Here is a 13,603-nt window from a genome sequence, read left to right on the forward strand (position 1 = left end):
TTACCCTTCGCAAGAGCACCAGCAGCGCTCCTGTGACCCTGTTACATGTTTTGACATATATTGATCCCGGGTACTGGTCCCTGAACCAAAATTGATTCCGCTCCCAAAGGAAAAAAGGAACATTTTTGGACCCCCTGTTGGAGGTGGTAGACGTCAGGTCTAGACAGGAGGCTGAAGAAGTTAAAGACGATGTTATTTAGCACTCCCAGTGTTCAAAGATGGTTATTACAATATGGAAAAATCAATTCTTCTTGATGATTCTATATCACAACATTTTTGACACTATCTGGTCTTTATCTAGGGTCTTTTATCTTCATCAACTAAAGATTTCTTTAGTTAACCCTTAAGGCCATGTGTCCACCAAAATGTTTTTTTCAGAGCCCAGCATATTTTTGTAATGCTTTTCAATGGGAGTGCAGCGTATATACGTCATGCAACAGTGGTGAAAAGATTAAAACTACCAGCCTCTGAGTTTCCATGTATGAACCCACACAGACCTGTGGGTCCATCCTCCCTCCCTACGTGCTTCTGCCTTCTCTTCATCCAGAGCTAGGGCCGAGGTGTTTACTTCTGCACATATTCGGTATCATAGCAACCGGACAAAATCAGCGCCTCTCAGCTGAAAACGAAGCTGCACCTCCAGAGTGCTATCAAGCGCTCCCAGCTGGGCCCTTTCAGAGCAGCGCCTGTGCTTTCAGCTGGGGAAAAAACGCTAATCGAGGACAGCCCTACTTTTATCAGTGATTTTGATAAATATGTTCCATCCCTGAAATTGTCTCAGACAGAAAACCTTTAAAATATTATATCATCTGTACTATGTTCACTAGCCCTGCGTTCTCGATGCTTCATCAGTGGTAACACTCCTCTCCGCTCCCTCCTTAATTAAAACTGTAGACAAATACTGTATGGTTGATCTTACTTCATATTACTTCATCTTACTTACTCCATTATGCAGAAATAAGTGATAGATTGATACATCGGCAGGCAGATATTAGCGCCAGATATTAGCGCCAGATATTAGCGTCAGATATTAGCGGCCGGTATTTGCGTTTTTTAGGTGTATCACACCGGCCGATACGGGCTACTGAGTTCCAAGATAGATTTGTCCTGGCATTGTTTAAAGACAGGCTGGAGACACCTTTATAAGTTGAATAATTGTTCCTTTTTTTAAATTGAGACTCATAACATTTGTAATCATCATTGTGAAATTTGTAGGATGGAAATTGAGGGATCAAAAGTAGAATCGGCTCCGAATATCAGCTCAAGAACATCGTCAGTCCGTATCTGTCATCGAGCACCAGCCCAAAAAAATCCATATTGGTTGATCCCTAGTAGAAATTAAATAAAAGCAATAAAGCGTCTGAGTTGACCGTGTGTTTGGGTTATGGGATGGCCTCATTAACCACCTGTATGCTTTGTTTCTTGTTCACAGGGGTCCACCAAGTCTCTGACCTACTCCAAACAGAGAAACACCCTGCCAAGGTAAAGGTTATCTCATTCATTTCTTTATGATACTTGTTATTGAAGTGCCTGTCGCTCTGCTCCGAAGAGTGACTTTCTACAGAAATCAAATAACGTCTGGGTTTCCACATCTGCACTGCTCCGCTCTAATCAGCGTGTTTATTCTGTCCTCCTCCACTTGTTCCTCACACTAATGGCCGCCTCCTTCCGTCTTTCAGGATGATTTAGCGTCAGTCATGTGGTGGAACAAGTCGGCTTTTAATGTGACCTACATGTCACACACAGGATCCAGTTTCTACCTGTTCCTCTCATCCTCTCGTTTCTCTTTCTCTCCATCCAGTCAAGCACATCCACGTAGAGCTGCCACACACACTCACACTTTGACCCATGTCCACCTTTCTCTCTCTGTCTCTCTGCGTGCCCGATCCCCTGCTCTCTCTTCCTTCTCCTTCTCCTCCGTTTTTTCCTTCTCTGTTCCTCCAGGAGCTTCAGTGTGGACCGTGTGATGGAGAGAGTGATGGAGCGCCACTACGACTTCGACCTGACCTACATCACCGAGAGGATCATCTCCGTTTTCTTCCCCCCGAAGCTGGAGGAACAGAGATATCGTGTCAACCTGAAGGAGGTGGCTGCCATGCTCAAGTCCAAACACCAGGACAAATTTCTGGTGAGGGAACAGAAATGCGGCACACAGTAATGACGGACCATTTCATAGGTTGTCCCGTAGTCTGTCTGTGGTTTGTTACAGCAGTGATTTGACCTCCCCCCTTAGAAGATGCTTGTTTGCACTACAGAGACAATATGTTTCGACACACACAGGAAGCCGCAAAATACATTTATGGTGGCAACCCACGAATTAGCGGTCTATTTGTTTCTTTCTGTCACACCCATGATAAAACAACTCAAATGTGAACTGGCCAGAGTGATAAACATGTTTTCTGTCTCAGCTCCTGAACCTCTCCGAAAGACGCCACGACATCACCCGACTAAATACAAAGGTAGAACTTTTCTTCTTGTAATTCGCGTAACTCTGCGTTTCAGTTCAACGCCTTTGTGTAATCTGCTTGAACCCAAGATCTCTCCCTCCATCTCAACCAACAGGTTCATGACTTTGGCTGGCCCGACCTCCACGCCCCACCGCTGGATAAGATCTGTGCCATATGTAAAGCCATGGAGACGTGGCTGACCTCTGACCCCCAACACGTGGTGGTCCTGCACTGCAAGGTCAGAGTTCAGGGAGGCCGCCGGGGGTTTTCCAAACGGGCGTCCCACTGTTTCCCAGACTTTGAAACAGACAGATGTATTGGCATGTAGTAATGAGTAAAGTATTTTAAGCACATATATTGATTTGTAAAAAGTCCTTACTCACTAGTTTTTTGCTGGCCATTGTTTAAAATGAATGGTGTTAAAATGACAAAGTCCTTTAGTATCAAAGAGCCGCTCCAGTGAAAATCAGTCAGGAGCTCCATGTGCCGCTGCTGTCTGGCAAACAGTAGCAGTGTTGGCACAGAGGCCAGCTGAATGTAGGCTACCTGAATTCATGAATATGTAGGATAATACTACACACATTACTGTTCTGAGGTCGCAACATTTGCTGTAAAACAGTTGATGAACATTATATTTTGCTATAAAACTATTTAGGAAGAGTTATTTAAAAGCCTTCGGTACAAAGAAGCTTAATGTTTGGTAATCATCAGCAGTAACTAAACTAATATCTAAAAATGTCAGGCATGAGTTGAATCCATAGACTGTATAAAAAAGGGACGTAGCATCTCCGACAAGGTCCGTTCTCACAACTTCATCCAATCCAGTCGTCCTCGCCTACAGGAGCCGCCATCGTCATGAACGGTACAGGGAATAATTCAGAGGAATGAGACCCAAATGCAGACACGGAAGCGGAGTACGGTTTTAAACAAATATTTAATAAGGTAAACAAGGGTGTCCAGTAACAGGGCAGAAGGTACAAAACAAAAGACGACGGGGTAACGGTCAAGGGTAACAGACGAGGGAACAGGATCTCTGGAAACTACAACTACAAGGAACAAAGAAACAATTAACAACAAACAAACAAACACGGAGCAAAAAAACAAGCATACGTAAACCTAACCCAACCAATGAGACAAGGTACCACTTAAATGAGGAAACGGTCTGGCGCCGAATGTGTCTCAAATCCGGCTTTTTATGCTGAAGGTGTGGATAAGGGCAATCAGCAACAGCTGTGCAGGGCCACGCCTTCCAGCTCCAGACAAACAAGACAGGGGGAGACAAACCAAGCCCAAACGGAAGAGGGAAAGGCCTGACAGGACAGGGATCCTGACATAAATAATGAACTGACCACCTGGATGCTTTTTTCATGATTACATTCTGTGCCTGTCATCACGGATCAATATGAGCATGTATGTCTATTACAATGTATTTCACTTGCTTGTATTAATCAGCTTTAATATATCCATTCACTATTGACATCATAAATTACGTTAGATATTGTAGTTCAAATATAACTTGACTAAAACCAAAATTGAAGTGCACCATATAATTGAATAGGTCAGAAAGTGAACTCATTCTACATCAAACTCTGTCACCTCCGTGTTTAACTTCCACGTGGTTACACATCATTTACTGATGCATCCCCGTCATCTTTTCAGAGAAGTAGCGGCAATATGAACTTTTCCACCGCTACCAAACTGACCAGCTAACTCCGAGGGCGACCGAGCTCCCGCGGCTTGTCTGGATGTTTTATTCATTGGTTTTGGTCGGAAGTGTTCAAATAATAAAACCAGACTACTTCTGTGGTGTGCAGACTTTCCAGAACATTCCAGCTACAGGCATTTCTTTCCCAGCTGCAGTTAATGCCAGGGACGGGAATAAACTACGTTTTTAGTCAATGAAGAATCTTCCACTGAGACGCACAGAGCAGAAGCAGCTTTGATTTGTGCTCAGTGTGGAGGTGCAGCCTTCTTATTGGTTAATGGAGGGGTCCCATTTGGATCTTGAAGCTGGAATGTCTTAGGAATGTGTCAGGAAGTACAAAGTGAGAAAAAAAACACTGCAGGGAGCTTTTTAATTTGAGTTCCAACTGCTTGTTCACATCACATGTCCCCTTCTCTCCGCTGAATTGTGTCTCTGTGTCAAATTAAACCGTGCAGTAAAGAAGCTGTCACATATAAGAGGATGTAAAGGATGAAATCAGCACATCATGACTTTGTTTCCTGTTGTTCCCTCTCCCTCCTACAGGGCAACAAAGGTAAAACGGGCGTGATCATCGCAGCCTACATGCACTACAGCAAGATCTCCGCAGGGTGAGTGTGCGTTACGGACATCGACAGCCACAATTTGACATCTTGTTCATCTGAATATCCACACACGTTAAAGGTTATTAAACTGACGTGCAAAGATGTAAATTCAAGTGTTCACGTGTGCGCGCCAAGTCTGTCTAAAAACAGATTGCAACAGTGCATCTAGTGGCTGATGTGTTCCAGTTCAAGTGTATGCTGCACAATGATTTCCATTCAGACTTTGTTGATAAGTCGTTTGATAAATTAAGCCCAGTGGATTTTGCAAAGGAACAGTGGAAACTGGTTTATCCTGTGGCCAATGCCAGCTGTATCCTCTCCATGTACTTTCTGGCATCAAGATGGTCTGGTCCAAGTCCCATGATGTGTGTGTGTGTGTGTGTGTGTGCGGGTGTGTTTGCGTGCCTCTGTGTGCCTCTGTGTGCAGGGCGGACCAGGCTCTCAGTACTCTCGCCATGAGGAAGTTCTGCGAAGATAAGGTGTCCTCTTCCCTCCAGCCGTCCCAAAACAGGTAGAGGCCACGGGATGCAACTAGGGGAACTTGGCAGCAGGGGAAGGGGGGGCGGTGGTCGAGGGTATCCCCTTTAAGCATCCTATTTAAGGGAAAGAGGAAACAGCTTTTCAGCTTCAAGCTCTACATATGTGCAGCACAACTGCTCTTTAATCTCAGGTGTGGGCCTTTTTCACATCAGACATTTTGACTTGTAAGAAGGAAAGAAGCTTTGTGGTCGTCCGTCAATGTAAAGAAAACTAGAGAACGATGTAGGGTAATGGAGTGTAATTCACTGATAAATACAGGCTGCGTGCATTTGTTATGTTTACATTATTTCATGATCAAAAACAGGCACGGGGCGTCCAGTAGCTCCCCTGGAAGAGCGACAGACAGACAGAATTTCATATTAAAGGTCGTCAAATAATTCAAGAATGTTCCTGAGTCAAGTTCAACCGTGACAGACATAAGAAGTCATCTCTCAACCAACAGTCGGATCGTTTCAGGAGAAGTATTCAGACCCGAAGAAAAATGTGTTTTCCCGTCTTACCTACCTGAGTGTCGGCTGGCTATCTGACAGCAGCATCGTCTGCTCCGGGGGCTGTTTGCATTTTTCTGCTCTCTTTTAAAAGATCCTCGTTCCCCATCTTAAGTCTCCATCTGCTTTTGTTATTTTCTATCTTGCATTTTTATCTCGATGTCACAACGATCCGTCTCTTTCAGGTACATCTATTACTTTGGGGGTCTGCTGTCCGGGGCGATCAAGATGAACAGCAGCCCTCTCTTCCTCCACCAAGTTCTCATCCCGTCACTCCCCAACTTCCAGGGGGAAGGAGGTGCGTTTGATGATACTTGGGTGCCGATTCGATGTGTATTTCGATTTTCAAGTATTTCAATTGCATGTTAGCTTCTTTTGCTTTTTTTTCTTTTGTTAATACAAACGTTGAATCGTACCCTTCTAGAGACTGATTTTGTGTCTGTAATCAGAGATGTCCTCAACTCAAACGTACCGGTTGATCGTCAGGAATTATTTATTTTCTCCAGAAACCCAAAAATTTAAAGAACAAAGACATTTCCCCTCATTATTTAGGGGGCACTCACACTGTCTGTCCGTACCGTGCCCCATGCTTTAGGGTACTTGTCCCCCCCCCCAGGCCCGTTTGTACTCACACTGCCTGGGCCCTGAGAATGCTTCTTGCTGCCAATACGTCATCACGCCGTAACACTTCACACGCATCGATGACGTCATGGCGATGCGTGGCTTTGTTTATAAATCTTTCGTAGACCTCAGAGTTTTTGTGTGTCTTGTCGACTGTTTTTGAATCTTTTCATCGACCAAATCTGCAGTAAACACTCCACCTCCGCATCACACCAACGTGAACCTTTCGCCGCCATGGTTTTAAATTTCCGCGCATGGTCCCTCCTTCTTTTTTCTATGTCCGACGATGACGTCAGAACCACTCGTAGGCCTCGGCGCCCTTAGTCATATTTTCTTTTCAGTTTATAAGGGACACAGTTAGCATGTGTTACACTTCTTACAGTCCTTTTAATATTACTTATTTCCATTTATGTATTAGTATATACCCTTTTCTAACACCTTATTGTGAAAACCAGATGTAGCCACACGTATGCCATTCTGCTAATTTCACCAAGTCCATAGACTAAAATGAAGAACTTTAATCTATTCGGGCATTAAATAAATTGTCGTAAAAATAAAATAAAGAGCATAATCTCTGTCTTACATCTTCGGGGGAAAGGACCAAGACATGACAGAGGGACACAGTGTGAACGTGAACACGATTAAGTGACCCGGGATGAACTCTCTGCTCGTGTCTCTGCTCTCAGATCAAACGTACATATATGTGATGGGATGTTTGTCCTGGCTCGGCATTCTGACACGCTTCTCCTGCTGAATCACAGCAATGTTGCTGACTACAGGGCGCTCATAAGTGGTCACATTCACCCTCCGCCCACACAAACGAGTGTGTTTATCTTTAATCTGCTGATCACGTCCAGAAGGAGGGGGTGGCAGACGGCACATTCCTCTTTCTTCATGTTGATAATGCTCGCTATGTCTGAATTTCTCTCCTCCTCCTCCTCCTAGGTTACTTCCCCTTCTTGAAGATCTACCAGTCCATGCAGTTGGTCTACACCTCAGGCATTTAGTAAGTATCCTACTGTCATATATCCATCTGACAGCACAGATACTGTAAGCCAGAGTCTATTTGTTGGCTCTGGGGTGTGTTGAAGTTTCAACACAGAGTGATAAAAGAGACAAGAAGAAGATCACACAGAGGGCATCTTGTAACTTTATTGTTGACCTCAAAGCCTCTCCGATGTGAATGCAGCCACTGTCAAGTGAAAACACGAGGAAAATAGAGCTAAAGTCGATAATTTCAATAGCAGTGTTTCAGATTCTCCACGTACGGTCACATACTGGATCTGCTTGTGTTTGTCGTAGTTATTTAACAGGCTTGTTTGTGTTTGCTGCGTGTTCTACAGTGACCTGCAGGGCACTGGAGGCAGGCGGCTGTGCGTGACCATCGAACCAGCACTGTTGCTAAAGGGTGACATCATGGTGAGTTCACATGGGAGGGAAATGACAGGCAGAGGGCTTCTGACACGGTCGGGGTCGTTATCAGGACTCAATAGTTCTTTATGGGCAAGACAGAGGAAATACATAATTACTGTTGACGTATCTTTTCTCTAGTATATACATGTTGGTGTGGGAAAAGGTTTTGTCACTTAGTTCACATGGAATCATAATTTGTCTGTTTCGTGCAGTCATTCATTTGGAAAGTGTAGCAGTCACTCACTCAGGAACATGAAGCCCTCATTATCCCACATGTGTTTTGAGCCGAGTCTCTTCTTCCTCCCTCTCTGCCGCCCTCTGCAGGTCAAATGCTACCACAGACGAGCTCAGAGCGCCGACAGAGACACTGTGTTCAGGCTGCAGTTCCACACCTGCACCATCCACGGGTCCCAGCTCTGGTTTGGCAAAGGGGAGTTGGATGAAGCTTGTACTGGTAAGTTTATATAGGTGTGTGTACACATGGTTGATGCACATGGCCCCTGGAGTACAGCACGTTTCCTGTATATGCAGTACAAGTGGCTATAATCGATATTTTCTTACTCACAATGGATCACATTGGAGGGTGAGAAGTTCAGCCATCCGTGAGGAAGTCGGAGTAGAGCCGCTGCTCCTTTGCGTTGAAAGGAGCCAGTTGAGGTGGTTCGGGCATCTAGTAAGGATGAACCCTGGGCGCCTCCCTAGGGAGGTGTTCCAGGCACGTCCAGCTGGGAGGAGGCCTCAGGGAAGACCCAGGACCAGGTGGAGAGATTATATCTCCACACTGGCCTGGGAACGCCTCAGGATCCCCCAGTTAGAGCTGGTTAATGTGGCCCTGGAAAGGGAAGTTTGGGGTCCCCTGCTAAAGCTGGTGCCCCCGCGACCCGACCCCGGATAAGAGGTTGAAGATGAGATGAGATGAGAGACAATGGATCACATGACTACTTTAAGGGTAAAAAGGGGTCACAAATACTGTAATGATGTAATCTAATGTGAATCTAGGACATGTCATTAGAAGCACGCAGAGAACAGCAGGTGGAGGTAGAGATACATCTCATCTCATCTCATCTTCATCCGCTTATCCGATGTCAAGTCGCGGGGGCAGCAGCTTTAGCAGGGACCCCAAACTTCCCTTTCCCGGGCCACATTAACCAGCTCTAACTGGGGGATCCCGAGGCATTCCCAGGCCAGTGTGGAGATCTAATCTCTCCACCTGGTCCTGGGTCTTCCCCGAGGCCTCCTCCCAGCTGGACGTGCCTGGAACACCTCCCTAGGGAGGCGCCCAGGGGGCATCCTTACCAGATGATCCTGAACCACCTCAACTGGCTCCTTTCAACGCAAAGGAGCAGCGGCTCTACTCCGAGTTCCTCACGGATGCTGAACTTCTCCCCCTGTAGAGATACATGACTTTTTCATATTGTGCTGTTATTATGTGGTAACAGTTTCAGCAAATATGGAAAAAATAAAGAATCTTCAGCTTTAAATGTATATATATATTTTTTTCTTTATTTAGATTTTTAATGTGATTTTCAGTTGAATTATATTTAAAGTTCAACAAAATTCATTGATAAAAAGACAAGTTCTTGTCTTAAATGCATGATGTTTCCGTCATCGATGAGTCATAGTGTTAAATAACCGGGAACACAGTATTGACCAAAAGATTTGTGATTATGACTTTTGCTAATAGGTGCTTTTTACTGCTTATGAGTTCATCTTTTGATTAAAGATTGATGATCTTGCTGTTTATTCGTTCAAAAGTTACACAGTCTCACTCCTAATGTGCACAGGTAACGCTGCCTTAAGGCCAGAGTGGACTTTACCTGGACGTTAGACTTTAGGTACCTGGTTCCTTGGATAATCTTAGGATAGTTGCAGGATAATGAACACATACAACAAAATGACATCACCTTTGGAAATTAGCATTGTGGGAACGCGCTCACAGCGGTTTGCTACCTAAAACGGCCTCATGATACTGTGGTTGAACAAATCCCTTAATAGTAGGCGCTTAATCCCCACCCTGGACATAATAACAGCTCCCTGGAGGGGAGTTTATAGAGAATGAGTTGTGTATGCAGGAAGCAAGTGTGTCTAACTGTCCCTCAGAGAGGGTAAAGGAGGCCATGTGAGCACTGCTCTGCTGTCCATAACACAGAATATGCTCATTACCTCATTTCCTCCTTGGTTTCACTTTCTCTGAAAAGACAGTCTGTGGAGCTGATTGTGGGTCTGTGGTGTGTGTGTGTGTGTGGTGTGTGTGTGTGGTTTTCATTACAAATGTACATAAACACACCATTGTGGCCTCATGCAACTCAGAACACATCTGTTGAAGGTATTAGCTCAGCAGTGGTGCGGCAGTAGCTCAGTCCATAGGTGACTTGGCTGGGAACCCGGAGGTGCCAGTTCATCTCCTGGGCACTGCCGAGGTGCTGTTGAGCAAGGCACCGAACCCCCAACTGCTTGGGGCGCTGGTCACTGGCAGCCCCCTCGCTCTGACATCTTGCCATTAATTGCATGTATAGGTCCTGTCTGTGCATGTGTGTATTTCAGGCCTGTGTGTGTAACATGATTAATAATAATAGAGTGAAAAAATCAAATTTCCCCGTTGCGGGACAAATAAAGGAATTCCTCTTCTTCTTCTACTAGTATATTTGATATGTTGATGTGTTTCTGGACTGGGGCTTCCCCACATCAGTGTCTCATGAGAAGAGGACATTTACGTCAGGCTGGACCGTATGTCCAAAATCTACTAAAATAATATAGATTATTTCATATCATGTTTTCTGGTAATTTCATAAATAATTAGTCTATAATTAGACTATACTACACCACATAGTACTTTACCAAAGGAAAGTACTGATTATTTTCTCATTATATTAAGAACTTTAGTGCAAAATAAACAGTTTCAAGTGAAATTATGGAGAAAAAAAACTTTTTTAGCTGTACTATGTTTACATGCATGCACAATAGCGTGATATAATAAGTGTGTAAAGTAGTGTATGTAAACACAAGAACGAAAACTTCAAATGTATCCCTTCCCTGAGAACTGAGTTATGTGCTTGTAATTATCAATTTAGACAATGTAATTGTATATCAGCATATCTCAATATATGCTTTCATCATGATAAGAGTCCATTCATTATTAAGACCCTACATTATCGTGTTGAATTATCGTCCAACCCTACATATACATTGGTAGAAGAGAATTTTAAAACTGGGGCGACTGTGGGTCAGTGAGAGAGGGGGTTGTCTTACATTTGAGAGATTGGCGGTTCGATTCCGACCTCCCCCGGTCCACATGACAAAGTGTCCTTGAGTAAGACACTGAACCCCGAATTGCTTTAGATGGTACATTAGATGGTATGTAGATGTCCACTGCCACCAGTGTGAATGTCTGTGTGAACGGGTGAATGTGACATACACTGTGAAAGCACCTTAAGGGGTCAGAAGACTAGAAAGGTGCTATACAAGTACAAGTCCATTTACCAAAACTTCCATAAGTATCTTTTTCTGTTGGGAAAATAGCTCTCTTTCTGTCTTTGACAATTGTAGCATATTCTCCCTTTATGTTTTGTTTTTTCTTTTCTTTCCCCCAGACGAGCGTTTTCCATCTGATGCCACAGTTGAGTTTGTCTTCTCGTCTGGACCGGAGAAAATCAAAGGTCTGTTACTGTCTGTTCTGCTTCACATGTTTGTCAAAGGGGTACAATAACAAATCCGTGTAAATGCTCAACTGGACTAAAAGGCTTGGTCAAAAATAAAAACCAAAATACTCAAGGGGACATAAGGGAACAAATATAGTTTATTTCTGTCTTTCAGGCCGTGACCACCAGAAGAACGACCCTGCTGTCACAGTCGACTACAACACTGCTGACCCTGTGGTCCGCTGGGATTCCTATGAGAACTTTAACCAGCGTTATCAGGATAGCCTGGAGGGTAACGCACTTACTGCTCTTCATATTCTATCCCAGCTTGATTTTAAGCCATTACCAATGAGGGATGATTATAAAAAGTTGATAAAGTGATTACAGTCGGTTTGAGAGTTAAGCGGACCTTATTTTTTTTCTTTTAAAGCGGACATTGCCCACACCAGAGGTCCTGTAGACGGCAGTCTCTACGCTCAGATAAAGAAGCGCCGGGGTCCAGGCTCTGGTTCTCTCACCTCAACCAATGGCGTCAGCCCGGCGGCCGGCCTTGAAGACGACAGACCCAATCATCTCATCACTCAAGGTTCTGACTCTGCCCTCTCAGCCCATTCTGTCCATTTGAACCAATCGTCTATCCATGCTGAGCGCCAGGAGGAGTCCATTCGCCCGCTGCCCCCAACCAGACAGGAGAGAGAGGAGCTCGACCGTCTTCTTGGAGGCATAGAGGGAAACCGTGATGGAGAGCGAGAGACCGCCATCTTGGATGATGGAGATTCTTTGCCCTCTGAGAGAACTGGGACGCTGAGGCTCAACCGCTCCTGTTCTTGCCGGGACGGTTACCGGTCCCAGCGCTGTGCCGAGCCCGGCTGTGACCGCACCCTCCTCATGCCTAATGGTTACTGCCTCGACAGGGCTCCCGGCACCAATGGGCACCACGGGGCGACCCCTTCTGCCAGCCCCAACCCAGCTGCTCCTCCGTCACACATGGATCTGTGCCAGCATTACAGCCCCCACTCCCACCAGTCCCTTCCACCTCCAGATCTTGTGTGGGACCGCCAGAGTTGCCCTCCGCACTACCTGCACCGCTCCTGCTCCGAGGCCTCCTCATCCCGACATATGTGCCCATACCCATCACCAGACCTTACCCCTCACTCTCACAACCACCCACATCACCACCCTCTGTCTGCCCCTGGACGCCTATGCTGTAGAGAAGACGAGTATGGCTCCTATCACCACCCTCCTCCACCTCACAGCCACCACCATCCCCACCCACACCACTCCAAACCCTCCACCAGCCCTACCTACCATGATATAATGCTAATGGATGGTCTGCCACCCCCTGGCTGCCCTTGCAGAGACTGCAGCATCAGGAGAGAAGACTCGGCGGCCTATCACACCCTGAGGCTGGACCAAGGTGACAGCTTCCATTGGGACAGAGAGGCGGAGCTTCAGCAGAGGGAGGTGGGGCTTAGAAGAGCCAGGGAGGCAGAGTTACCGAGAGGGTCAGAGCTCCACTGGGAGAGGGATCCTGGACTGAGACGAGGCAGAGAGTTGTCCCTCCACTGGGAGAGAGACAGGGAGGCTGAGCTGCAGTGGGAGAGGGACAGAGAGGCTGAGTATTGGCACAGGAGGGCCACCGTAGCCTCCTACGGCCCACACGGTCACGATCTACCAGCCTTCACGTTTGACCCCTTGCCATCGGGTCACCCGGCTTATCCAGAGGCATCGAGGTCCCACGCACATTCCCACCTGGACCTGAAGTACAGCAGCAGCAGCAGCGGCTACCAAACGCCCCGTCAGGTGTACCCCTGCTCGCCTTACCAGCCCTCGCCGTCCGAAAGCAGGGGCTACGCCTCGGGCTACCAGTCTGAGTCCACGTCCCCGCTGCCCCCTTCTTCCTCCATGACGGGGCCCTGCAGCCATGGCAACGGACCAGCAGAGCATAACCATCACCATCCAGACTCACAGCAGTCATACGGCTCTGACTCACACACTGGTGAGTCCCGTTAAAACAGAGACTTGTGTGTTTCCCCTCGGCAGCATGTGTAACAGCATGCTCTGAATCATTTATGCTTAACCAGACAGATGCCTTGCACATTAATACTCGCAATTTATGTCATTTCACCACCTTTTCTTGATGTTTGCA

The 13,603-nt window shown here is 46.1% G+C and overlaps 1 protein-coding gene across 5 annotated transcripts in view; it reads left to right on the forward strand.

Annotated features, from left to right (window-relative positions):
* Positions 1 to 13,603, forward strand: part of tns2a (tensin 2a) — a 63,229-nt gene that overhangs the window by 37,523 nt on the left and 12,103 nt on the right. For all 5 annotated transcript variants that reach the window (XM_083920067.1, XM_083920069.1, XM_083920068.1 and 2 more), the window contains 13 exons: positions 1,433 to 1,482; positions 1,945 to 2,128; positions 2,409 to 2,459; positions 2,563 to 2,685; positions 4,696 to 4,760; positions 5,182 to 5,265; positions 5,968 to 6,080; positions 7,349 to 7,409; positions 7,747 to 7,822; positions 8,141 to 8,270; positions 11,407 to 11,472; positions 11,630 to 11,746; positions 11,885 to 13,453. In XM_083920067.1, the coding sequence (XP_083776193.1) occupies positions 1,433 to 1,482; positions 1,945 to 2,128; positions 2,409 to 2,459; positions 2,563 to 2,685; positions 4,696 to 4,760; positions 5,182 to 5,265; positions 5,968 to 6,080; positions 7,349 to 7,409; positions 7,747 to 7,822; positions 8,141 to 8,270; positions 11,407 to 11,472; positions 11,630 to 11,746; positions 11,885 to 13,453 (2,689 nt within the window). The remainder of the gene's footprint in view (positions 1 to 1,432; positions 1,483 to 1,944; positions 2,129 to 2,408; positions 2,460 to 2,562; positions 2,686 to 4,695; positions 4,761 to 5,181; positions 5,266 to 5,967; positions 6,081 to 7,348; positions 7,410 to 7,746; positions 7,823 to 8,140; positions 8,271 to 11,406; positions 11,473 to 11,629; positions 11,747 to 11,884; positions 13,454 to 13,603) is intronic.

The sequence above is a fragment of the Echiichthys vipera genome, assembly GCF_963691815.1.
Source record: "Echiichthys vipera genome assembly, chromosome: 9".
NCBI lineage: Eukaryota > Metazoa > Chordata > Actinopteri > Perciformes > Trachinidae > Echiichthys > Echiichthys vipera.